General features: G+C 47.1%; 2 protein-coding genes across 3 annotated transcripts in view; one reads left to right on the top strand and one right to left on the bottom strand.

Annotated features, from left to right (window-relative positions):
- The window catches only part of AGPAT2 (1-acylglycerol-3-phosphate O-acyltransferase 2), a 32,201-nt gene extending 28,314 nt beyond the window's left edge, over positions 1 to 3,887 (bottom strand). The window contains exons 1-2 of the mRNA XM_083424026.1: positions 3,596 to 3,887; positions 1,999 to 2,532 (exon numbers count right to left, since the gene is read on the bottom strand). Coding sequence (XP_083280152.1) covers positions 1,999 to 2,195 — 197 coding nt within the window. The 5' untranslated portion in view covers positions 2,196 to 2,532; positions 3,596 to 3,887. The remainder of the gene's footprint in view (positions 1 to 1,998; positions 2,533 to 3,595) is intronic.
- A 1,357-nt stretch (positions 3,888 to 5,244) lies between these two features.
- Positions 5,245 to 23,484, top strand: DIPK1B (divergent protein kinase domain 1B). 2 transcript variants are annotated; one of them, XM_083422761.1, is made up of 5 exons: positions 5,245 to 5,378; positions 18,681 to 18,815; positions 19,725 to 19,832; positions 21,298 to 21,474; positions 22,426 to 23,484. In XM_083422761.1, the coding sequence occupies exons 2-5, from the start codon at positions 18,759 to 18,761 to the stop codon at positions 23,236 to 23,238; spliced, it is 1,155 nt and encodes a 384-aa protein (XP_083278887.1). In that variant the 5' UTR covers positions 5,245 to 5,378; positions 18,681 to 18,758; the 3' UTR covers positions 23,239 to 23,484. The 2 variants fall into 2 exon arrangements, with proteins under 2 accessions (XP_083278887.1, XP_083278886.1); XM_083422760.1 differs by lacking the exon at positions 5,245 to 5,378 and adding an exon at positions 14,217 to 14,565.
- Positions 23,485 to 23,627: the final 143 nt, after the last annotated feature.

Genomic DNA, 23,627 nt, shown 5'->3' with positions numbered 1-23,627 from the left:
CGCTATACTGTACATTTAAAAACACCCCTCCCCAAAAGAATTGTGGGAACTATATTTCACAAGACTTCAATTTCCAACACCCTTAAACTACAGTTCCCAGGATTCTTCAGGGGTGGGTGGGTAGAAATATGCTCTAAATATGTGGTGCATATGCAAGCCAGAAAGCAACTTTCATGCGCTCCAACATTTCTCTGATGAAAATAGGGACATCCCATTCCAGAATGATAATTTTACTATATATACCCCACACATCTTACTAGGTTGCCCCAGCCACTCTGGGCAGCTTCCAGCATATTTGAAACCTAATAAAAGATTAAACTAAAAAAAAAACACCTTCCCTATACAGGATTGCCTTCAGATGGCTGGGGGGGGGGGGTCAGATAACTCCATACCCTCCAACATTTCTCCAATGAAAATAGGGGCATCCTAAGGAAAAGTGGGACAATCCGGGATCAAATCGGAAACCAGGATGGCTTCTCTAAACCAGGAACGTCACTGGAAAATAGGGGCACTTGGAGGGTCTGAACTTTTTAAACATACACAGATGACGCATCAATGCTTTGGGCAGGTTTAATTTAGACTGGAGTCAGGAAGGAATGCTGGAGACAAATGTCATAGCTGGGTGGGTGTGCACAATTTTCCCAAGTCTAGAGGGGGGGGGCAGTCTTCTGAGCAGCCAGCTGCGTATTTTGTTCTTGGGATTGTTGTTTTTTGCAATAGCAAGGGGAGGTAGAGGTGTGAAAAGACACCCTGACCAAGTGGTTCCCAAAGTGTGCAGTAACATGGGGGGGCGGGGCGGCGAGAGGAGGCTGATTCCCTGGGGGGCACTAAGAGACAAGAGGGGGGCAGAATGGCGCTGAAGGTGTAAATGACTATTACACTTTGAAAAGCTGCTATCACTGGATCAAGTTCCTCCAATTAAGCCAAAGAGTTTTAATTGGATTTTGAGTAAATGTGCAATTAATTGTTGCTGTTTTGAGTTTTACTGTTATTGTCTGTTATTGGGACCGTGATTCTACAGCACTTTGACTTCACCCCCGGAGGCGCATTCCACTGTCTCTCGAGACAGATGGATGCCAACAAAAAAATTCTGAACAATGTCTTTGTATAGGGTAGGGCAGTAGGCGCTGGGGTTGAGTTTATGGAGTCAAGGGGGCGGTGGCCGAAAAAGTTTGAAAAGCGCTGCTCTAGACTATGCACAGAGAGTCCGCCCCCCACCCATCCAGGTGTGAGATTTGGGGCTCTTGTAAAGTGTGCGCGCGTGAGATTTGAGGAAGTGAAGGATCAAGGTTTCTTAAGAGAATGGAAAGCAAAAGCAGCCTTTCTCAACCTGTTGAGACCGCTGGTTTAAAGCGAGATTTCTCTATCCTAGCTTGCTCTCTACTCTCCAGGAAGAGGCAGGACTTGCAAACCCGGAAGAGCGGAGGAGGAAAACTCTCCCTTCTGAAAAGGCTCGCTCCACAAGTCACCAAAACGGAAAGCTTGCATTAAGAGTTTTGCTAGAAGGCGGCAGAGAAAACGGGCTTCCAAAGACATTGCTTGAGCCGCGTTCTGTGGATTTTTGCAAATATTTTAAGGGCGGCAAAACATAAATTTTAAAAAAGCAGTCACTTGTATTAAGGCACGTGTGTGGGAAAAACAAGGAGCCTGTCCTTGGCAGAGGGGAGCCTCCAAACGTTGCCACACTTTGCAAACTGCCTGCTAAACATCCGTGAAAGAAAAGCACGAGGAGAGCTTGCGAGCGCGCGCAGAGCTCCGCGCCCTGAGGGGGGAAAGGAATCCCGACCCGGGAAAGGAAACGGTGGGAGGGATGTCACAGAATCGTAGAATGGGAAAGGACGCAAAGGATCATCTAGTCCAACCCGCTATGATGCATGTGTGTGTATGTATATATATATATATATATATATATATAGCCCAAACTCTCAGCTATTATTGCAAAGAACACCCCAAATAAATAAAGGGAGATCGGGGAAGCGGGGAAGCTTCCAAGCTCACGTCATGTTGTGGACAGTCCTTCCTCGGTTCCATAGGAGGCAGACGGGGGCGGTGAAGGTGGAGGCAACCACGCAGAGGACGCAGTAGAAGCCAATCTTCGCCTTGAACTTGGCCCGTGGGCTGAGCTCCAGCGCCAGTGCCACCAGAACAAGCATGAGGGGCACCCAGAAGAAGAGCCACCCGCCTTGGGTCTCCATCCTGCGCGCAAAAGGGCGCCGGGGGCTCGCTCTCCCCTTTTGCGGGTCCTGTGGAGAGGAGCTGGCGGGATTCCACGCAGCGCACAGACCGGGAGAGCCGCGTAGTGGAGCGCGAAACGTTGTAGGCGCGGAAGGAAAGGTGACAGTGGCAGCAGCAGTGACGGCACGCAACTCCAGGCGGCTCAGCCGGGCCCGTCCCGTCCCTTAATGGGCGGACACACCCGGCGGACACGCCCTCCTTTTGCTCGCTCACGGTTGCTTTTCGGCGCCCGGGCTTGGCTTTGCAAGAGAGGGAGCTGCTTTAGGGCTGAGTCAGAGCTTTGATCAGGTCCTCCCCCTGAAAAGAAAGAAAGATTCTAGTCCTCACGACTCTGGAGAAATAGCTGAATTAAACAGAAGCACATGTCGATCTAGCTCAGTATTGTCTACACAGACTGGCAGCAGTGTCTTTCCGGGGCTTCTGGAGGAGCCTTTGTTAGGATACTAGTCCTCATAGTTCTGAATTAACTGAAGCTCAGGACTGGCTGCACTGGCTGACAGCAGAAGCTTCTCTCCAGAGTTTCAGACAGGGGACATTCTCAGCGGAGCTATAGCCCTTCCCCTAAAGTTTCCAGTCCTCATAGTTCTGAAGAAGTCTGAATCAAACAGGAATACAGGAAGCTGGATGCTTCTGAGTCATGGACTAAATGCAGTCCATTTAGTTCACTAGTGACTACACTGACTAGCAGCAGTGGTTTCCCAGTGCTTCAGATTTAAGAGATAATCCCAGCTGTACCTGGAAGTTCCAGGGACTGAAGAGGGTACTCTCTGCAAACAAAGCAGATGCTCCAACACTGAGCTACATGGGAAAGTGTATTAAAATGAGCCAGCCCAGCAGCCCAGTATTGCCTGCACTGACTGGCAGCAGTGGTTCTCCAAAGGTTCAGAGATGGGAGGTGCCTCCTCTTTCCTTTCTTTGTCCACCCTCCCCCCACTTTCTTCTCCCATCCTACCGTTCCCATCTTTCAGGATCTCATAAGAACATAAGAAGAGCCTGCTGGATCAAGCCAAAGGGGGCCCAGTCCAGCATCCTGTTCTCCCACTGGCCAGCTAGATGCCCGAGTGGGAAACCTGCTGTAAGCAGGACTCAGGAACAAGTGCCCTCTCGCCTTCTGTGGCTTTCAGAAACTAGAATTCAGAAGCATTACTGCCTTCAAAGGTAGAGACAGCATTGCGATCATAGCTAATAGCCATCAACAGCCTTCCATGAATTTTTCTAATCCTCTTTTAAAATTACCTAAGCTGTCCCTGCCTCCTGTGGCACTGAGTTCCATAGTTTAACAATGTGCTACATGAATAAATCCTTTCTTTTATCTGTCCTGAATCTTCCACTATTCAGCATTGTTCTATGAGACACTCACCCCACATGGAAAGGAGCTCACCAGCCCCTTCTTGATTCAATGGGGATATTCCTGAGAGGCCATGCCCCAGATAACCAGCAGGGTGTGGTTATTTTAGTTAAATCCTCTCTTGCTCTTCACCTCTTGTGCAGAATCCTCTCCGGCTCTTTGCACCAGATAAGAGACCTCTCCTTTGCCGGCACCAAGACCAGGAAGGGGAAACCCTGCATCTCTCTGAGCTTGTATTTTTACTGTCTCTCTTAAAGAGGATCTGATTGCTAAGCTGCTTTAATGCTTTAGAAGAGATGCAAGTATAGCCATTGGTTCTGGAGAGCAAATTGGGGCGGCTTCTAAATCTGCAGCTTGACTCCTCCCATTGCACAAGTGCTTTCTTTGGTCCTACTAAAAATCATAAGGAAACATTGACCTATTGGGGTCTGTGGGGTGTGTGTGCGCATGGGGCAACATGATAATAGTGTCCAAAATGGTGTGGAGAAAGCGGGGAGAGAAAAGTTTCTCTCTCATGTTGGAAGATTCAGGTCAGTTAAAAGAAAGGGCTTCTTCACACAGTGCAGAGTTAGACTTTGGAACTCTCATCCCCAGGAAGCAGTGATGGCCTGTTGTTGTTGTTATTTAGTCATTTAGTCGTGTCCGATTCTTCGTGACCCCATGGACCAGAGCACGCCAGATACTTCTGTCTTCCACTGCCTCCTGCAGTTTGGTCAAGCTCATGCTGGTAGCTTTGAGAACACTGTCCAACCATCTCGTCCTCTGTCGTCCCCTTCTCCTTGTGCCCTCCATCTTTCCCAATATCAGGGTCTTTTCCAGGGAGTCTTCTCTTCTCATGAGATGGCCAAAGTATTGGAGCCTCAGCTTCAGGATCTGTCCTTCCAGTGAGCACTCAGGGCTGATTTCCTTCAGAATGGATAGGTTTGATCTTCTTGCAGTCCATGGGACTCTCAAGAGTCTCCTCCAGCACCATAATTCAAAAGCATCAATTCTTCGGCGATCAGCCTTCTTTATGGTCCAGCTTTCATTTCCATACATCACTACTGGGAAAATACATCATACATCACTGCTGGGAAAAGCTAGGTGGCTGGGAAAAGATCGCCTAGGTGGCTTTAAAAAAAAAGGATTAGACAAATTCATGGAGGAGGTAGTTGACGATGGCCAAAAGCCACAGTGGCTATGCTCTGCCTCCCCAGCTGGAGAAAGCAATGCTTCTGTAACACCAGGTGCAGGAGGAGAGAGGCCTCTTGTGCTCAGGTCCTGATCGTGGGCCACCTAGAAGAGGCTCCTGGTTGGCCAGTGTGAGAAGAGGATGTTGGACTAGATGGGCCACTGGTCTGATCCTGCAGGCTCTTCATACAAGTGTAGAATCTAGCTTACTGTCAAAAGGTAAAATTGCATGAATTGCTCTAGCCACTTTTGCCTCTGGCTTCACCTACCACTGGCACATGGCCCCTGGAAGGTTGCCCAGAAGAGAATGTGACCCTCAGGCTGAAAAAAAACCCTCCCTGCTGGACCCATAATATCATGCTGGCAGCCCTTTCCTCAGAGTAAGATCTGGCATCCAAAGGTTCCTGAGTATTGGCCTAAATTTGCATCATTTATTATATGTGACAGCTCTGCTTGTGTACTGATGGGTGTGTTGCTGTGTTCCAAAGTGCATTCCCAGGTTAGACTGCTCCATCGTGACTCTGGCAAAAGGCAGTGGCAGGATATGTCCTAAGGGCCTCTCCGTGGTGATGGACTTTGGATGCTTTTGTTGAAAGCCAGGATTACATAAACACAGATTGGGAAGGTGAGAGTTTTGGGTGGGAAGCTCGTTGGGTTGCATTTTAGCTGAGATTTGGCCCCCACTGACAGAACCTGGTGGTGTTTGCTTTGATTTAATGCCCCTGGTGGAAATATTGTCTAAGGCAGCTTATAAAGAGAAAGCGGGGGGGGGGGAGCATCAAGTTTTTGTTTTATTCCTTTCTGTAGAATGCAATCTGCAAAGGAAAAAAAAGGGTAGGTCTGTGTGGGAATTCTCCATGTTCTGCACTGAGTCTATGTTGCTTTTCAAAATTATCCCTTGTTCATAGCCTGCCAGTATAAACACCAGTTCGGAAAATGCAGTACCTCTGTTGTACCGGAGCAGCTGCTTTAAATGCAGAAGGCCTCAGGTTCAGTCCCTTTATTCAGAACCTTGAAGACTGGAATCTATTAATTTTTAGCAGATAGATCAGTGGTGTAGCACCTGCTTTTCATGCAGAAGGCCGCAGGTTCAATCCCCGCTGGCATCTCCACATAGGGTTGGTAAAGAGCCCCCTGCTTAAAAGCCAGAACGGCTGCTGCCAGTCAGTGCAGACAATATGTATCAAGATGGACTAGGGATCTGACCTGATATAGGGCTATGGGTGTGGCCAGCAGAAATGGCATGACCCAGAACGTTTCCAGAAAACACACACAACTGTGATCCTTCTCCCTGATGTAAATGAGACTCTCGGTTTCTTGGCAGGGAGGGAAATGCAGTCTGCACGTGGCTCAGGAGCACTGTTGTCTCTTCTTGCTTCACATTCCAGAGCCCAGATTTCACTCGGTAATAAGCTGTTCTTAAAGAGGCTCTGCCCACCACAGGGTGCCTCCTGCTTCCCTGTACTTAAACCACCAGCATAAACACTTTCTGGTTTCAACACAAAAATTTCCCCAGCTGGGTGAAGGGTTGACAACATCAAAAAACAAGAGCAGGGTGTGTTGGGAAAGGCAGCCAGCCAAGTTCTTTGTCTTTTGATAAAGTCAGGGGCTGGTTCTTATGCAATTATCATCATCTACAGGACAAACTTGTTATTAAAATGAGAACAATCACCTAAAAGCAACCACAAAACTATGTTTTCTTGACTCCAGGCACCTAGGGATGTCCCCCTGTAAAGATGCAAAGAGATACCTGGCTTGTGGGCTTCCTGGAGCTTCCTGGGTTCCTGTAGAGAAGAGGATTCTGGGTTTGGTGGGGTTGCCCATCTTGGCCTGATCTAGCAGGGCGCCTCTTAAATAAAAAGATAAGGAGAGCCTTCATGGATCAGGCCAATGGCCCACCTAGTCCAGCATCCTATTATCACCAGTAGCCAGTGAGATGCTCCAAACAGAAACCTCCAAGCTGACCCTGAGCACAGGAGCCCTCTCCTCTCCTGCTGCTTCCATCTGCAGAGCAAGAGCATAGCCATTGTGCCTACCAGCAAGATGCTGTGCTGATAGTACGGACAACCCCAGGGAGTGGGGAGGCCAACCAGTTGCTGAGCTTGCAAGGCTGGTCAGTGGATTTCCCCCCACGCCACTGCTCTCCAAACACCTAGTCCATTCATTCATTCATTCATTCATTCCAGTTATGGCTGCTTTTCAGGGCCAAAATCCTTTGCAAAGCCACTGAAGGATCAGACATAAGAAGCTGCATGACACAGAGTTATAGAGCATCACTCCACCTAGCTCAGCATTGTCTATTCTGACTGGCAGTGACTCCCCAGAGTCACAGGCAGAAAGCAGGTGGTCTACCACGGAGCTATGGCCCTCCCCCTAAAAATTAGGTAAGATTCTAGTCTTCATAGTTCTGAGTTAAATAGGAGCATAGGAAGCTGCCTTCTACTGAGGCCCTTGGTCCATCTACTCAGTAATGTTCACACCTGATTGGTTGTGACTTTCCAGGGTTTCAGATGGAGGACCTCTACCTGGCGAAACTAGAAGTTGAACCTGGGATCCTCCGCATGCCAAGCAGGTGCTCTGTCATTGAGCTACAGCCCTTTCCCAACTCAGCTCTCATTCAAAGTCCCTTTCCCTCTCTCTGCTAAGCAGTAACAAGAGGCCAGGGAGTTCCCAGCACTCACCCAGGGTTTGTGTTCCTTTGAAGAATTGAGACACGACGGAGACTGTCATAGTTTTAAGAAATATAGTTTATTCACCTATTTACACCTTCACTCTGCAGGGAGGGAGTCCAGATGGTCATTTCAAGAGGGGCTTGTCCACCACAGCAGAGCAGCCCTGTAATCCAAGGCATCTCTCGCAGCCAGCCCTCAGCCAGCCTGCCCAACATGGATCCCAGTCTTTCCCTCCTCCTCCTCTTTTGCAGAACACCTTGCTAAAAACTCTTTTCCTGTCACTTCAAACACACACCCCATCACCTTGGCAACATCTGTCTCCCCAGACCAAAGGATTCCTGGCCCAGATTTGCTCTTCACTAGGCCAGCCAGTGAAGAGAAAAATTGTTAGTTTATTGGGTTTAGCCACTACCCCCATCTATAACAAGAGTGAAAGTAGGATTGCACATTTTTGCAGGTTCAGCCAGGAACTGCTTGTGGTCAGCACCAGACTGAGCAAACCACCAGAGACCTCTGCAAAGGCATCACACTAAGTTTAGCTGGAATAGAAAAATCCTCCACCCCCCAAGCAACTGGAACAAGCCCTTCCCTCTATCTCAGGCAGAAATTCTTCCACTTAATGTTGCCGAGGCCAGCTCAGAAACAAAAATACAGAAATCTGGATCAGCTGCCTCTATCACAAGGTTTAAAGGTCTTGCCTCAGCAAAATGTGGAAACCCGTGCTTTAAGGAGAAAAAAGGAGCCTGACTCAGCTACCATCAGGCACCCAGTTCCCTGGAGAACCAAACTCAAGCCCCTGGCAACTGGAGCAGGCTGAGGAAGGGAACAATGGCAAGACAGGTGTTCTAGGCTAATAAGAGCTGAGTTGCTAGGGCTCTAGAACTGGGGCACCCTGCTTTATCTTGAGTGACTCCTGAGAGTTTGGGACCTTTTGGTTTAGAGCTGTGGTTCCTAACGTGGGGCACACGCCCCACAGGGGGGGCAATTTGATTTTTAAGGGGGGGGGATTCAAGAACGTTAGACCAAGTTAAAGGCCTTTTAGGCTTCCTCCACGTGAATAGGAGTTCACTTTTGGAATAATAAGAATTATATGTAATGGGGGTGGTGGTTCCGGATTTTAGAGATGCTTAGGTGGGGTGTGGCCAAAAAAAGGTTGGGAACCACTGGTTTAGAGGAAAGGCAAGTAAAAGAGAGTTCATAAAATTATGCATGTCATGGAGAGTGAATAGAAAGAAGTCCTTCTTCCTCTTTCGTGGGCATCCAGTGAAGCTGAATGTTGAAAGATTCAGGACAGATAAAAAGAAGTCCTTCTTCATGCAGCATGTAGTTTAACTATGGAACTCGCTCCCATAGGAGGAAGTGATGGCAACTAACGCAGATGGCATTTAAAGAGCCTTAGACAAATTCATGGAGGAGGAGAGGGCTATCAGTGGCTACTACATGGTGGTTATGCTCTGCCTCCACTGTAGGAAGCAGTTGCACTTCCGAATACCAGTTTCTGGAAACCGCACAAAGGGAGAGGGCTCTGTGCTCAGGTGTTGATTGTGGGTTTCTCATAATAGGGATCCTGTTAGCCACTGTGAGAACAGTGGACTAGATGGGCCACTGGCCTGATCCAGCAAGCAGGCTCTTCTTAAGGAGGTCTATTGTGTTTGCAGAACCTCCATGCCCAGGGGCAGTCTACATATGAATACCCAGATAATGGAGAATAACAATAGGAGAGTTGCTGTTGCTTGCGGGCTTCCCATGGGAGCACCTGATTAGCTATTGTGAGAGCAGGCTGGACTAGGTGGGGCCCCGCTGGCCTGATCCGGCAGGCTCTTCTTATGTCATAGAACTATTCAATCGTGATGAACCGGTCAATCGTGGGGTGTTCCTGGTCGATCCTGGTCGATCGCTTAATCCTGATTGATTGATTGACCAAAAAACAAAACAAACCCAAAAAAGCTCAACAACTTTGAGTCCCCCCCCCCCCCCAAGAAAAGCTCAACAACTTTGGTCAATCGAATGGGTAGATCACTGCCAGTGTTTTTATAGTGGGAGTAGATCGCAGTCTCTTGGAAATTGGACATCCCTGTCATAGAGGATGAGGCTATTCATGGAGGATAAGGCTATGCTCTGCCTCCACAATCAGAGGCAGTAATGCTTCTGAATCCTGGTTCCTGGGAGCCAAAGAAGGGCAGAATGCTCTTGTGCTTGGGCCATTCCCTTAGGAAGGTCAGTGGCAGAACACTCACTTTGCATGCAGAAGGTCTCAGGCTCAACCCCTCACATCTCCAAGTGAGAATGGGAATGTCCCCTGCCTGAAACCCTCCCAGAAACCACTTTCCCCATTGACTGGCTATGCACATATCAAGGATGCCTCCTTTGGAAGAGAGAGGGGATGTTGGAAGTGGTCCAAAACCTGCGTCTATGGGGTCAGGCTTTTCCTCCAATGGATTGTGGAGCTAGGACTTTGGCAGTGGCGTCATTTTGTTCCAACCCCCTGCAATGCAGGAATCTCAACTAAAGCATCCTTGACATATGGCCATCTAACCTCTGCTTAAAAACCTCAAAGGAAATGAGAGTCCACCACCTTCTGAGGGAGTCTGTTCCACAGCACTGTTGAACTGCTCTTGCCATCAGAAAGTTCTTCCTCATGTAGACTGTATGACAGGCTTAGGCAAACTCGGCCCTCCAGATGTTTTGGGACTACAATTCCCACCATCCCTGACCACTGGTCCTGTTAGCTAGGGATGATGTGAGTTGTCGTCCCAAAACATCTGGAGGGCTGAGTTTGCTATGCCTTCTGTATGATCTTTGGGGCACAGAACTGTTGGTGACCTTAGGCTGTTCTGAATGTTACACTGATAAAGATCACAATAAGGTGACTTTTAATAAACAGAATCTCAGGGGCAAAGGGAGGCTGTCTTAGATCATGTCAGACCCTTGGTCCACCTAGTTCAGCACTGCACACACTGACTGGCAGTGCCTCTCTAGGGTTTCGGGCAGGGAACACCTGGAGATGCGATTGGTGAAACTTGGGGCTGACTGCAACCAAAGCAGATGATCTGCAGTGGCTGCTGGGAGCTGGAGTCTGTCTGAAGTTGCACCAATGTTCCCCTTCTTTCCTATTAACTTTGCTTTTATTAGAGATTTTATACTTCTAAGGCATAACCATCAGAAGTAGAAACAGAAAAACATAACAACTACCATTTTTACTCACATCTAATGCTCACCTTTTTTGGCCAAATTACGTTGTGGAAATTAAGGTGCACTTTAGATTCGATGGCACATTAGACTTGAGTAAATATGTTATTTCCTTTTAACTCCAAACTATCTGCAGGTGGAGACTTTATTTTTCTTGTGTTCAACATGCCACCTACTGGCTATGTCAGGTGTGCCAACCCCTCTGTGGGAGATGCGCTCCAACACAGCTGTTCTCTTGAAGGGTGGGTGGTGGTTTTGACCTGTGCACCCTTTCCTGGGAGCTCCTTCAGTTTGTGGTGTGCAGAGATGAGACACTTAAGAGGGCAAAAATATTTCAAAGGAAAAGAAAACATCAGACTGAGGATTGGCTGAGGTCTTATTCCAGAGGCAACTGAGTCTACTCAGAATCCATTCTGCTCTGGATCCATCTTATTCCAGAGGCTGGGGGAGAAAGACCGCTGCCTGAAACCCTGGAGAGAGCCACTGCTGCAAGCCAGTGTATACAGTACTGAGCTGGATGGACCAACAGTCTGACTAGATAGAAGGCAGGTCCCCACATTCCTGTTCAATTGAACTACAAGGACTAGAATCGTATTTTATGTTGAAGGGGTAGAGTATGGTATCTCCTTTGCACATGGAAGGCTCAGTCCCCAGGCTCAGTCCCCAGAGACATCTGCACACAGTACTGGCGAAAGACCCTCTGCCAAAAAGCTCTGGAAAAATCAGCCCTTCACTAAGAATCACGAGGTCACCTGGAGGGGTATTAAGAAAGATCTAGAAATTTGGGAGAGAATGAAATTATCCTTCCTGGGGAGGATAGCGGTCATTAAAATGAATATACTGCCTAGAATGTTATTTTTGTTTCAAACTATCCCTGTACTTAAGGGGCTAAAGCAGTGCAAAGACTGGCAAAGAGCCTTAGCGAGATACATCTGGCAGGGAAAGAGACCGCGAATAAAAATGAAAATATTGGTAGATAAAAAAGAGAGAGGGGGTTTCTCCCTACCAGATTTAAGTCTATATTATGAAGCGGCGTGTCTACTGTGGCTGAAAGATTGGATAAGACTGGAAAATAGAGACATCTTGGACTTGGAGGGCTTCGACAATAGGTTCGGGTGGCACGCGTACCTATGGTACGAAAAGGTGAAGGCTCACAGAGGCTTCTTGAACCATATTTTTAGAGGACCAATATTCCAAGTATGGGAAAGAAATAAAAATCTGTTGGAAAGGAAGACACCTTGGTGGATCTCACCAATAGAGGTCCTAACTGTTAAGAAAACTAATATGGAAGGGAAGAACGCCACCTATGAAGAACTTATACGGAAAACTGATCAACGTATTAAACTCAGACCATATGAAGAAATTAAAAACTCATTTACTGGGTGGATACAATACCACCAGGTAAATGATCTGTTAAAAGAAGACAAAAAGTAATTAGGATTTGAGGATAAAAAATCTAAATTTAGTACAGAAATTATAGAAGGTAAGAATAAAATACTCACTAGGTTATATGATATTTTATTGGAGTGGTATACAAAAGATGAGGAGGTGAAGGAGGCTATGACTAAATGGGCAATAGATATTGGGTATAATATTGATTTTGAGAAGTGGCTGGAACTGTGGAACACTAACATGAAGTTCACGGCGTGTATGGCACTAAGGGAAAACCTATGGAAAATGATATATAGATGGTATCACACGCCAGTGAAGTTAGCCAAGATCTACAAGTTGAAAAAGAAGAGTTGTTGGAAATGTGGAGAGGCAGAGGGGGACCTCTACCACATGTGGTGGTCATGCAGCAAGGTGAAGGGCTTTTGGGAAAAGATTTACAATGAACTTAAAAAAATTCTTAAATATACCTTTCCCAAAAAGCCTGAAGCCTTTCTGCTAGGAATGACGGGCAAAGAAATCAAAAAAGAAGATAAGATACTATTTCTATATGCCACTACAGCCGCAAGAATTATGCTAGCACAAAATTGGAAAACAGAAGATATACCCAGTATAAGTGATTGGCAGGTTAAGGTGATAAATTATGCCAAGCTCGCTAGAATAACAGGAAGACTAAGGGATCAAGACGAACAGAAATTTCATGATAATTGGAATAAATATCTGACTTATCTTGGAACTAAATTCTAGACGACACTCGTGGGGTTGAATTAACTCTAACAGCAAATAATCTAGAATAAAAGAGACAAAATACAAGATTGTAACATTTATTTGATACTTACCAAAAGTGTGGAAGGAAGTCTAAGGCTCGGCAGAGCCTAAAAGAATTTTGTATTATATTTATGATTTGTGGATTTGATGTGATATGCGTAGGTTATGCTATGAATTTTGTATTTGTTCCTATGTAAATATATGCAATATCAATAAAAATTTAATTTGCAAAAAAAAAAAAAAAAAAAAAAAGAATCATGAGGTCTGGAACCTTAAGTTTATTTTTAGGGGAAGGGCTGTAGATACAGATACAGAGCACCTGTCCTGCATACAGGAGGTCCAAGCTTCAATCCCTGCTGGCATCTCCAGGCAAGGCTGGGAAAGAAACCCTGCCAGAAACTTTGGAGAGCCACTGCTCATCAGTGTATACAGTCTTGAGCTAGATGGACCTAGTGGCCTGACTTAGTTTAAGCCAGCTTCCTCTGTTTCTGCACAAGTGGGTTAGACTGAGCATCCTGTCTTAAGAGCATCCTGCAGTGGAGGACCTGTTGCACACACACAAAACCTAACCATCAGGGCTAGTAGCTATCAGTAGCCTCCTCCTCCAATTGGTCTCACCCTCTTTCAAGCTTTGTAGATTTCTGATGCAGAAAGATTGGAAATCTAAAATCTAAGCAATTGTATGGACTTCTTTTAATTTTTATTAGATGCTATTTTTATTTAATGCTTTTTTTTTTGCTATAGTACCTCCTGTAACTATAAGTTTTGGAAAACTTTTTAAATAGTTAAACTGTGGAACTCACTCCCACAGGAGGCAGTGACAGTCACCAAGCAAGATGACATCAAAAGAGGATTAGACAGCTTCATGGAGGTGGAGAGCGCTATCCATAGCCACTAACCACAATGGCTTCAGCAATGCTTCTGGAAACCACATTAGGGGAGAATGTTGCTCTTCTGCTTGGGTCCTGCCTGCAGGTTTCTCACTGGGTTGGTCACTGAGAAGAGGATGCTGCTCTAGGTGGGCCACTGGCCTGATTCAGAAATGCTCTTATTTTTTTCCTTTTTTAAAAATTATACTTTAAATGGTTGTAACATGCCCTCGGACTTTAGGGTGAAGGGCGAGTAATAAGATCATCGCTGCCCAGGTGGTTGGTCCTCCTAGCCTCTTGCAGGAGCGAGTTTTAAGGTTGAAGGATGCCAAGTGTGTTATGCAGAAGGTACCAACGCCACTTCATCCATTTCCAAATGTGGCAAGCCAGCTGCGCTTCCTGGGGTTGGGAGACCCCCTTCTCTCCTCCAGGGATGTTTTTGGGGGGGCCTGGGCTCCCCTTCTTCCCCAAAAAGGCCTCCTGCCTCCTGCCTGAAGATGCCACAAAGACTTATAAGCGGAAGCTGGAGACCCGATTGTGGACGGAAGGAGAAGGGGAGGGGGGAAGCTCGCCCTCGGGTCTCTTTTTCCATCGGCGGGCAGAAATGTGCCTGGGCAGACGTCCCCTTTAAGGAGCGTCTCCGCAGCATCATCCAGAGGAGGAGGAGGAAGAAGGAGGAAGATGCGGCAGAAACGGGGAGGCAGCAGGGGCCCCCACCTCGGCCAGCCTGGAAGACCCACTGCCTTGGACCCACCGAGCCCCCTAGTCCCTGCCCTGTCCAGTCTGGCGTGAGCGCAGCGCCTCCCCCCCTTCTTTCCAGGGGGGGCTTGGAACAAAAGAAACACCCCCCACGGCACTGCCGGAGCCCAGCATGAGAAGGGTTGTGCAGCTGGTACTTTTTTGCCCCCTCTCCATGGGGCTGCAGGTGAGAGCGAAGGCGGGCGCGGATGGAGAGAGAAACGATGGAAAGGGAGAGCTGTGTGTCTCTGGCCTCCGAGCTGAAGCTCAGTGCCTTTTGCAGGTACTGCGTGGGGGCGGGGGCGGAGAATTGATCTCTCAAGATGGGATGAGGCTTCGGAGCAAAAAAATAACGATAAAAAAATGCCGCCCTTCTTGCTGGAGATTGTATACAGGGGCGCCACGCGCCTTTGCCTCTTGCAATTGACAAGCTTGTCAATGTCAAAGGCAGCTTCTTCCCCACCACTGGACCATTTACCGCTTAAGCGCCAAAGGGGTACTTGGGCGTTACCTGATGCAGCAGGTAAAAAAAAAAGCAGGAGGAACCTCCTGGGGGCGAAGGAGGACCCCCTTTGGTTGGCCCCACAAGCAGGTGGAGAACTCCTGCACCAGTTCATCTGCTTTTCTAGTACACCCGCCCGTCCTTTTCTGGTTTTTGGGTTTTAGCTTCTACAAGCAGAAGCCTCTGCAAGAAGTGTGTTCACTGTCGAAGCACGTGTATTTATTATTTTTAATGAACCTGGGGGACTGGTTTTGGGGGGAGAGAGAGATATTGAGGAAAGGCCAGAGACACTGTGGGATGCCTCTGAGCGCTGGAGAATAATATCTGGCCCATTTGGAGGCAGCCATGCAAATCAGCCAGGCCAGCTGGCAATTGCAAAAGGCCAAGAGTTTGGGGGCATTCTGCACTGCAACATCTCTGGTGCCCAAATGCCAGGCAAATGCTGCAGCAGGGAAACACAAAGTGCCCTTCAAATCAAGCAAGGATGTGTGTGTGTGTGTGTGTGTGTGTGTGTGTGAAGAATGAAAACTGGCTTGGAAATGGCAGTGAGACGTCTCTTGAATCCTGCCATTCTCAGGAGAGGGACAGTAGTGTCCAGATATCCAAAGTAGGGCAAAGGAAAGAGACTTCCTGCCAGAATGGGTGGAGAGGTGCTGCCAGTCAGTGTTGAAAATATTTCCAGAGGATTTCTACTCAGTGGCAGAACAGCTGCTGGGCATGCAGAAGGTCCCAGGTTCGATCCCTAATGGCATCTCCAGGTTGGGCTGGGGAAAGATGCCCTGCCTGAAGTGTGGGGAAGTGTGAATGCCAGTCTGTGTGCACAATACTGAAGTACAGTAGATGGACCAAGGGTCTGGCCCTGCAGAAGGCAGCTTCCTGTGTTCCCAACATCCATTGCAGACGATGGTAAGAAATAGTGCATGGCTGTGGCTAGGCTGCTCTCCTCCCGGCAGGTCTGTGCATGTATTAGAATAGGGGGCATCTCTTTCCCAAGTGCAAAGACCAATGGACTTAAGGGGGGGGGGAACCGGTTTTGGAATCATGTGTACAGTTCTGGCCTGGGAATTGGAAAAGGTTCAGAAAAGGGCAACTGAAAGTGGACATGGAGCAACTATCCTAGAGGAAAGGTTGGGGCTTTTTTAGTTTAAGATGCAACATGATAGAAGTTTATAAAATTATGCATAGCATAATTCCTCCCTCTCTCATAACACTAAAACTTGTGGGCATGCAACAAAGCTGGATGTTGGAAGGTTTAGGGTAGGGAAAAGAAAATCCTTCTTCACCCAGTGCATTTAGGCTGCGGAACTCACTCCCACAGAAAGGAAGGTGACCAACTTAAATTGCTTTAAAAGAGAATTAGACAAATTAATGGAAGAAAGGGCTATCAATTATTATTATTAGGGGCAGTAATGATTCTTCAGAATATTGGTTGTTGGAATCCACAGGAGGGGAAGAGGTGCTCTTATGGTCAAATCCTGCTTGCAGGTTTCCCAGAGGAGGCATCTGGTTGCCCATGGTGAGAACAGGAGGCTGGACTAGATGCACATTGGACGATTAGCTCCATTGAATTCAAGGGGATTTACATTTGACTAAACAAATATAGGGTTGCATTGTAAGGGACATTTTTTAAAAACTGTTTTGCAACTTCTCCCCACACCCCCCTCACTAAATCGAGATAATCTGGGCCATGTCAATCAAGCGTGTTGGATTTTTTTTTTAAGCTGATGAAACAGTGACAAGGCAGATGAATTAAGCTTCACATGGGGTCACGAAGAGTCAGACACGACTAAACGACTAAACAACAACAACATTTTTTGCCTATTGTGAAAACCTCAATAGTGGCTACCTTCTTGAGATGCTTTAGGAACTTCATCTGAAGAGGTAGAGGTCATGGTTAAAGAGAAAGGCCAAAATCTTTTATTATACTTACCTGGGAGTAACACCCACTAAACTTGGTGGGATTCCTTTCCATTCTTCAATTAGCCAAATGGCAACAGACTTTCTTTCTCACCTGAAAAGGTTAGGCTAGGGTGCCCTTTAACTCTCAGGTCGAAAGGAGTAAGGAGTACTTATCGAGTAAGGAAAGAAATGTTCACAGCCCCAGAGCCAAATCAGACTTATCAGTTTGCATTGGGAGCATCTCAGTAGAATATTTTGCCAGTTTAATTTCTTTGATGCCTTTTTCAGGAAAAGAATCAAGTAATCTCTGTCATTGAAATACACAAATTTTTAAAATGATACAGACAGTTAAAACCAAAGCAGCCCTCCTATTCGCTAAACACATCAGGAATAATTGTCAACACAAAGCCAAGATTAAAAAACTATCCCACCAAATGTCTGGGAATAGAGGACTCCCAACCTGCTGCTGAAAATATTATAATTCACCTTTGCTTTGCAAGACTGAGATGGCCTTTATCAGTGAGAGCGGCATGAATTTCCATCCAGTAAGCCCCCAAAGAGGCAAAATGTGCATTACATAACTGCAAAGTCCACAATCCAGAGTGCTGACTCTCCACTGGGGGAGGAACCAACCAGTTCTTCCATCAGAACTTATACATCTAAGCTCAACCTTTGCCTGCCAGATGTTTGTGTGTTTCTGGCTGGTGCTGATGGGGGTTGTAGTCCAAAACATCAGGATGGCTCCAGGTTGGTGAAGGTTGAGATAGCTCGACAACTTCCCCTGCCACCGCCAGTCCCAAAACTCACATGAAGAAATCAGCACAGTCAAGTTCCAACCTAAGAGTCACAAAGTAAAATAAAGGTAATCTGTAAAAATAAATCCAAAATCTGTATTAGGCTAACCAGAAACTTCACAACATAGTGTGCAAGCTTTCCTGATTTCAAAATGTAAATATGGTTACCTTTCCTAGGGGTGGAAATGTTAAGAGTTGTTGTTATTATTACTGAAGTTGGAGAGTTTATAAGAAAAACAGCCATTGCGTCCCAAATCTGTCTGGAAACTCAAACCTCTAGTCTCTCAGACCTTTGTTTAATTCAATACTTTGTTTAGAACCACAAGGACTAATTGTGCTACAGTCCTCTAACACAAGAACATAGGAAGCTATGGCCCTCTCTTCCTCAATCATGGCAAAATTCTCCTCCTTAAAATTCTGAAGGAAGGTGAATTGAATAAGGCTGCTGCCTTAAACCGACTCAGACCATTGGTCTATCTAGTTCAGTATCGACTACACTGACTGGCAGCAGTGGATTCCCAGGGTTTCAAGGAGTCTTCTCAAGCATGGCCTAGAGATGCCATTGGAAATTGAACATGGGACCTTCTGCAGGCAAAGCCGGTGCTCTACCACTGAGCCTTTTACCTAAAAAATAAGGCTCTAGTCCTCATGTTCTAAATAATAAGCCAATTTAAATAAGACACTGCCTCTTATCAAGCTGGGCTCATTGTTCTATCTAACTCAGTACTGTCTACACTGACTGGCAGAAGCTCTCCAACGTTTCAGACAGGGAACCTCTTTCTCATTTGAACCCTGGTCTCTCCCAGGTACTAGCAGTCTGACACTCTAACCAATATGCCATGCAAACTGGCATACTGGCATGTGCAGGTGCCGATCCAGGCAGACTTTGAAAGAGGAAAAGAAAAAATGAAACTCTGGGTTTACTCCTGAGCTGTTGTGGTGCCAGCAGGGTTTTTCCTGGGCCCGGGACACTGTATGTGGGTTGGGACCTTCACCTTGCCTGTAACCCGTGAACAGATGTGGGTTTTGTGTATATATAGGTATATCCTTCCATACCTGTTTTGGCTCTCCTTAAATTTCTTTTGCTCTCTCTTCCCAACCCCGCAGAGCCGTCTTCCTGGCATCAAGGTCAAGTACCTATTTTTTGCCTGGCTGGGCATTTTTGTGGGCAGCTGGGTGGTCTACATGCATTACTCGTCCTATTCAGAACTCTGCAGAGGACATGTCTGCCAGATGATCATCGTGAGTGTCCCCCATCCACATCTGCAAAATTATTTATTATTACTATGATTACTATGGTTAATATTACATCGGAAGGCAGTGGGGTCTCCTTTGCTGGAGGCTAGATGACCCTTGGGGTTCCTTCCAACTCTACAATTCTAGGACTGCATGAATATCAGTTGCTAGGAATTGCAGGTCCTAGGCATTCGGGTCCTACTTCTGGGCTTCCTTTCGGGACAACTGGTCAACCCCTGTGAGAGCAGGATGGTGGGCTAGATGTGCCATTGGCTTCTCTTAAGGTCTATGGTGATAGCATTTCCATTGGAAAAAGTTCCCTTTCAGCTGGGGTGCTGCATGGACTTGGACCTATAATAGATCTGAAGCCGAGTGAGCAGAAGAGAAGCCTGGAACTTTTGGCTGCTGTTTAAGGAGCCTCCAGAGGAACTTCGATGGCCAGATGGCTGCTGTTTGCCATCTGCTATTTGCCCAGAGTGGTGCCTTCTAATGAAGAGTTCTCTGAGCTCTGATTTAATGATGGTTCAATGAGGAATGGTCCCAGACTGCTGGGGAAGGAGCAGGAGGGGCTTTTGGCCGCAGTGAAGAAATGTGAGATTCTCCTTCCCCTGACAAATATGACATCCTCTTTCCTGCCTGGTTCAGGAGGGAAGGAAGTAACATGGGAACGCATTGCTTTGCTGAAGAAACTGAGCTGTATAATCATAGAACTGCAGTGTTTGAGGGGACACCAACCCCAGGGCATGAAGCTTACTGGTTGACCTTGGACCAGCCACTGTCTCTCAGCCTTATCCCAGGGAGGGTAAACAGGGGAAGCAGAGCCACATACACCACCTCACATTCCTTTGAGGAAAGGTGGGATATGGTAGCTAACAGTTATTGATTCCTTTGTTTTTTCCCCCTTCTCCTTTCCAGTGTGACCAATATAATAAAGGAATAATTTCCGGGTCGACGTGTAAAGACCTTTGCAAGGATCATACACTGGTGTTCCAGCACTGCCTTTCGTCCTCTCCCACCCAGCAGGTAGGTTGACCTTCCATCATTGGCTAGAGCAATGGAAAGACTTTGAAGTTGGCACAAGTTGTTGGCAGGGAGCAGGGATGAGGTGGAGACATTACAGTGCTGGGCAGGCTGCTTAAGTCTCGCTGTATGCTGGTGGGAAGGTGGTCATTTAAATTGGTGAATTTGTCCAATCCTCTTTTTAAAACCATGCATGTTGCTAGCTGCAACTGCCTCCTGTGGGAACAAGTTCCAAAGCTTAATTGTGTGCTGCATGAAAGACTTTAGGTCTGTCCTGGATCTTCCTAACATTCAGCGTCACTGAATGTCCATGAGGGAAGGAGAAAACCCATTCCTCTTTCCATGCTATGTATAATTTTGTAATTTTTTTATCTTATTGCCTATCTTTTTCTCAAAATTTAAAAGTCCTTTCCTCAGAGGGGAGTTGCTCCGTCATCAACTCGATCATCTTGCTTGCCATTTTCTCAACCTTTTCCAACTCTACAATATCCTTTTTGCAAATTCCCTACCAGAGAAGAATGGCAAACCAAGCTGATGGACTATTCTGGGATGGCAAAAATGATTGGAAAACTCAGAAACCGAGAGGACAAAAACTTTATAAAAGAATGGGAAAAATTTATAAATTATTTAGGAGACCACTGTAAGCAGATGGAAGCAAAGGCAGGATTTTGATTTCACTTGTAGTGTAAAAATTATGATGGATAATATGATTTGATATAAAAAATGGAGTATTGGTGAATATGCAGTAGTAGCTATTTAAAATGATACCCCATGGTGGGGATAGGGGAAGTCTTGAGATTCAGAGAATATCTTTATATATACATTTTTATTCTCTGTTTATTTGTACTTTGTATTTGTAAAGCCAATAAAAATGATTTCTAAAATAATAATAATATACAATATCCTTTTTGGGGCAAGGCAACCAGAATAGCACACAATATTCCAAACGCAGTTGCAATTTAGATCTGTATAACAGCACAATGACACTGGCAGTTTATTTCCAATTCCTTCCATGATGATCCCTAGGCCTGGTTTGTATTTTTCATGACCACCAAACTGGCCCAACACCTTCATCGAGCTCTCTGCTATGGCACCAAGTTCTTGCTCATGGTCCGCCACGTCCAATTTAGACCCCAGGAGCGCGTGTGTTGAATAAAGTTTTTTTTTGCCCCAGCCTGCATCACTTTACACATTGAGCTGCATCCACCTGATCATTCAGGCCACCCTTTTTGGAATCTTTCTTCTGATATTGACAGGCACAGACTTCAGATGGTCAACATAGCTGTGAATCCTGCGATGCAGGGAGTTGGACTAAGTGTGTGGTGTGTGTGTGTGTGTGTGTGTGTGTGTGTGTGTGTGTCTTCCCTTCCAATGCTACATTCTGTGAACTTTGGGCACCTGTCAAATAAATCTGTGTCCTGCAGATCCAGTTTGTCTCTCTAAGTTACATTCCTCTCCTTCGGTGCAGGTATACAGCGGCCTCTGGAAAGAGAAGGAGGTGATAATCAAATGTGGCATTGAAGAGGCCCTCAAAGCCGATGGCAACCCTGACTCAGCCCCCAGGAGAGATGTGGTCCTTTTCAGCAAGCCGACACGGGGGACATCGATGGATGAGTTCAAGGAGATGCTCCTGAATTTCTTAAAAGTGAGTTTGTCACTGCACCAGCAGGGTATGGGGAAAGGGTTTCTTGTTTTCAGGGGGCTGAGGATCCAAAACAACAGAGCTAGCTGTTGGAAGTCCTGGGAGGAGGGCAAAGGAGTGGGGCTGTTGCCAGCAGGGGTGGGGCTAGCGGCGGGAAGCCAGCGAGCTCATAACAGTATTATTTCCTGTTTTTCTGCTTTGGATATGGGATGATGTAATACCCTACTACTGCAATTTTAGGATTGTTAATACAGTGGTGCCCCACAAGACGAATGCCTCGCAAGACGGAAAACCCGCTAGACGAAAGGGTTTTCCGTTTTGGAGGTGCTTCGCAGGATGAATTTGCTATGGGCTTGCTTCGCAAGACGAAAATGTCTTGCGATTCCTGGGTTTTTTTCCCCGCTCCCCACCCCCTTTTTCTAAGGCACTAAGCTGCTAATAGCCTTTTAGTAGCTAATCCGCTAATCCCTTAAGCCTTTAATAGCCGCTAATAGCCGCTAAACCGCTAATAGCGCTAATCTGCTAATGGGCTTGCTTCGCAAGACGAAAAAACCGCTAGACGAAGAGACTCACGGAACGGATTCTTTTCGTCTTGCGAGGCACCACTGTAATGGTAATAAAGGCTAGAAGCAAAAGGGGGGGAAAGGATAGAAAAAAGGAATGAAGTACAGTGGTACCTCTGGTTGCGAATGGGATCTGTTCCGGAGGCCCGTTCGCAACATGAGCAGAACGCAACCCACATCTGCGCATGCGCGGACCACAATTTGCTGCTTCTGCACATGTGCATGACGTCATTTTGCTCATCTGCGCATGCACGAGCGGCGAAACCCAGAAGTAACCCTTTCCGGTACTTCCAGGTCGCCGCGGGACGCAACCTGAAAACGCTCAACCTGAAGCAAACGCAACGTGAGGTATGAGTGTAAAATGAAATGAAAAACTATCTGTCTTTTGCAGTCCAATCTAGGCGACCAGGTCTCCTTCACCAATTTAGTGAACAAGATAATGGCCATGGCGGATGTCAGTCGAGATGGGAAACTGTCGCTGGCGGAGGCGAAATCCATCTGGGCGCTGCTGCAGCTGAACGACTTCTTGCTGACGCTCTCCCTGCATGAGAAGGAGCACACCTCCCAACTGCTGGGGCACTGTGGGGACCTGTACGTCACCGAGAAGATCCGCCACACCTCCCTCTATACTGTGGAGGTCCCTCGCTTCCTGCAGCCACTGCTGCCCGCGGCCATCCACAGGGTCCTTCACCGGTGGTTCTCCCCAGCCTGGCCGCAGAGAGCGAAGATCGCCATTGGCCTCTTGGAGTTTGTGGAGGAGATCTTCCACGGGATGTACGGCAACTTCTACATCTGCGAGGCGGGCTTCAAGAACATGGGCTACAACGACAGGCATGACTTCAAGATGGTGGACCTCCGGAAGGTGGCGACAGAGATGACCATCCGCGGCTTCCTCAAAGGGCGCCACTGCGAGCAGAACGTGGACTGTACCTATGGGAGGGACTGCGTGGCCCCCTGCGACAAGCTCATGAAGCAGTGCAAGAGTGACGTGGTCCAGCCCAACCTGGCCAAGGTGTGCGGGCTTCTGCAGGAGTACTTGCTCCACGGGGCGCCCTCCGATCTGAAAGATGAGCTTCAGAAGCAGCTCAAGACCTGCACAACCCTCAGCGGCTTGGCTAGCCAGATGGAGGTCCACCACTCACTGGTGCTCAGCAGCCTCAAGACACTCTTGTGGAAGAAAATCTCAAATACCAAATATTCATAGGTGTGGGATGCCGAAAACCACTGCACACAGAGGATCACAGAATAGGAAGAGGGCCAGGGAGCACTCTGCTCTCCCCCCCCCCCGCCCCCAAAAGTACGCAAGCAGGAAGTTTTAGCACCAGGGGGGAAAGGACAAGTGGAATAACCAGTGGGTCCTCCTCCCTTTTGGATGGACAGACTGTCAGTGAAGCAAAGGAAATTGTTTTGGATGAACAGCTTCTGATGTAAATAAATAGTGCTCTCTCTATCTCTTTGGCCTCATCCTTAGGTTTATATGCCCCACCTCTCCTTCAAGAAATTCAAGGTAGTAAGTGTATTTTATCCCAACAACCACCCTTCAAGGCAGGATAGGCTAAGAAGCAAGCGACTGCCCCAAGGTCAGCCAGTGAG

This window comes from Podarcis tiliguerta (genome assembly GCF_965153285.1).
Source record: "Podarcis tiliguerta genome assembly, chromosome: Z".
In the NCBI taxonomy this organism is placed as follows: domain Eukaryota; kingdom Metazoa; phylum Chordata; class Lepidosauria; order Squamata; family Lacertidae; genus Podarcis; species Podarcis tiliguerta.
This window is presented reverse-complemented; position numbering and strand designations above follow the sequence as displayed.

Coding starts and splice junctions, on each gene's coding strand:
- DIPK1B (XM_083422760.1), top strand. CDS start 14,512: ATGAGAAGGGTTGTGCAGCTGGTACTTTTTTGCCCCCTCTCCATGGGG. Junction 18,816..19,724: donor ATGTCTGCCAGATGATCATC/GTGAGTGTCCCC, acceptor TCTCCTTTCCAG/TGTGACCAATATAATAAAGG. Junction 21,475..22,425: donor TGCTCCTGAATTTCTTAAAA/GTGAGTTTGTCA, acceptor TGTCTTTTGCAG/TCCAATCTAGGCGACCAGGT.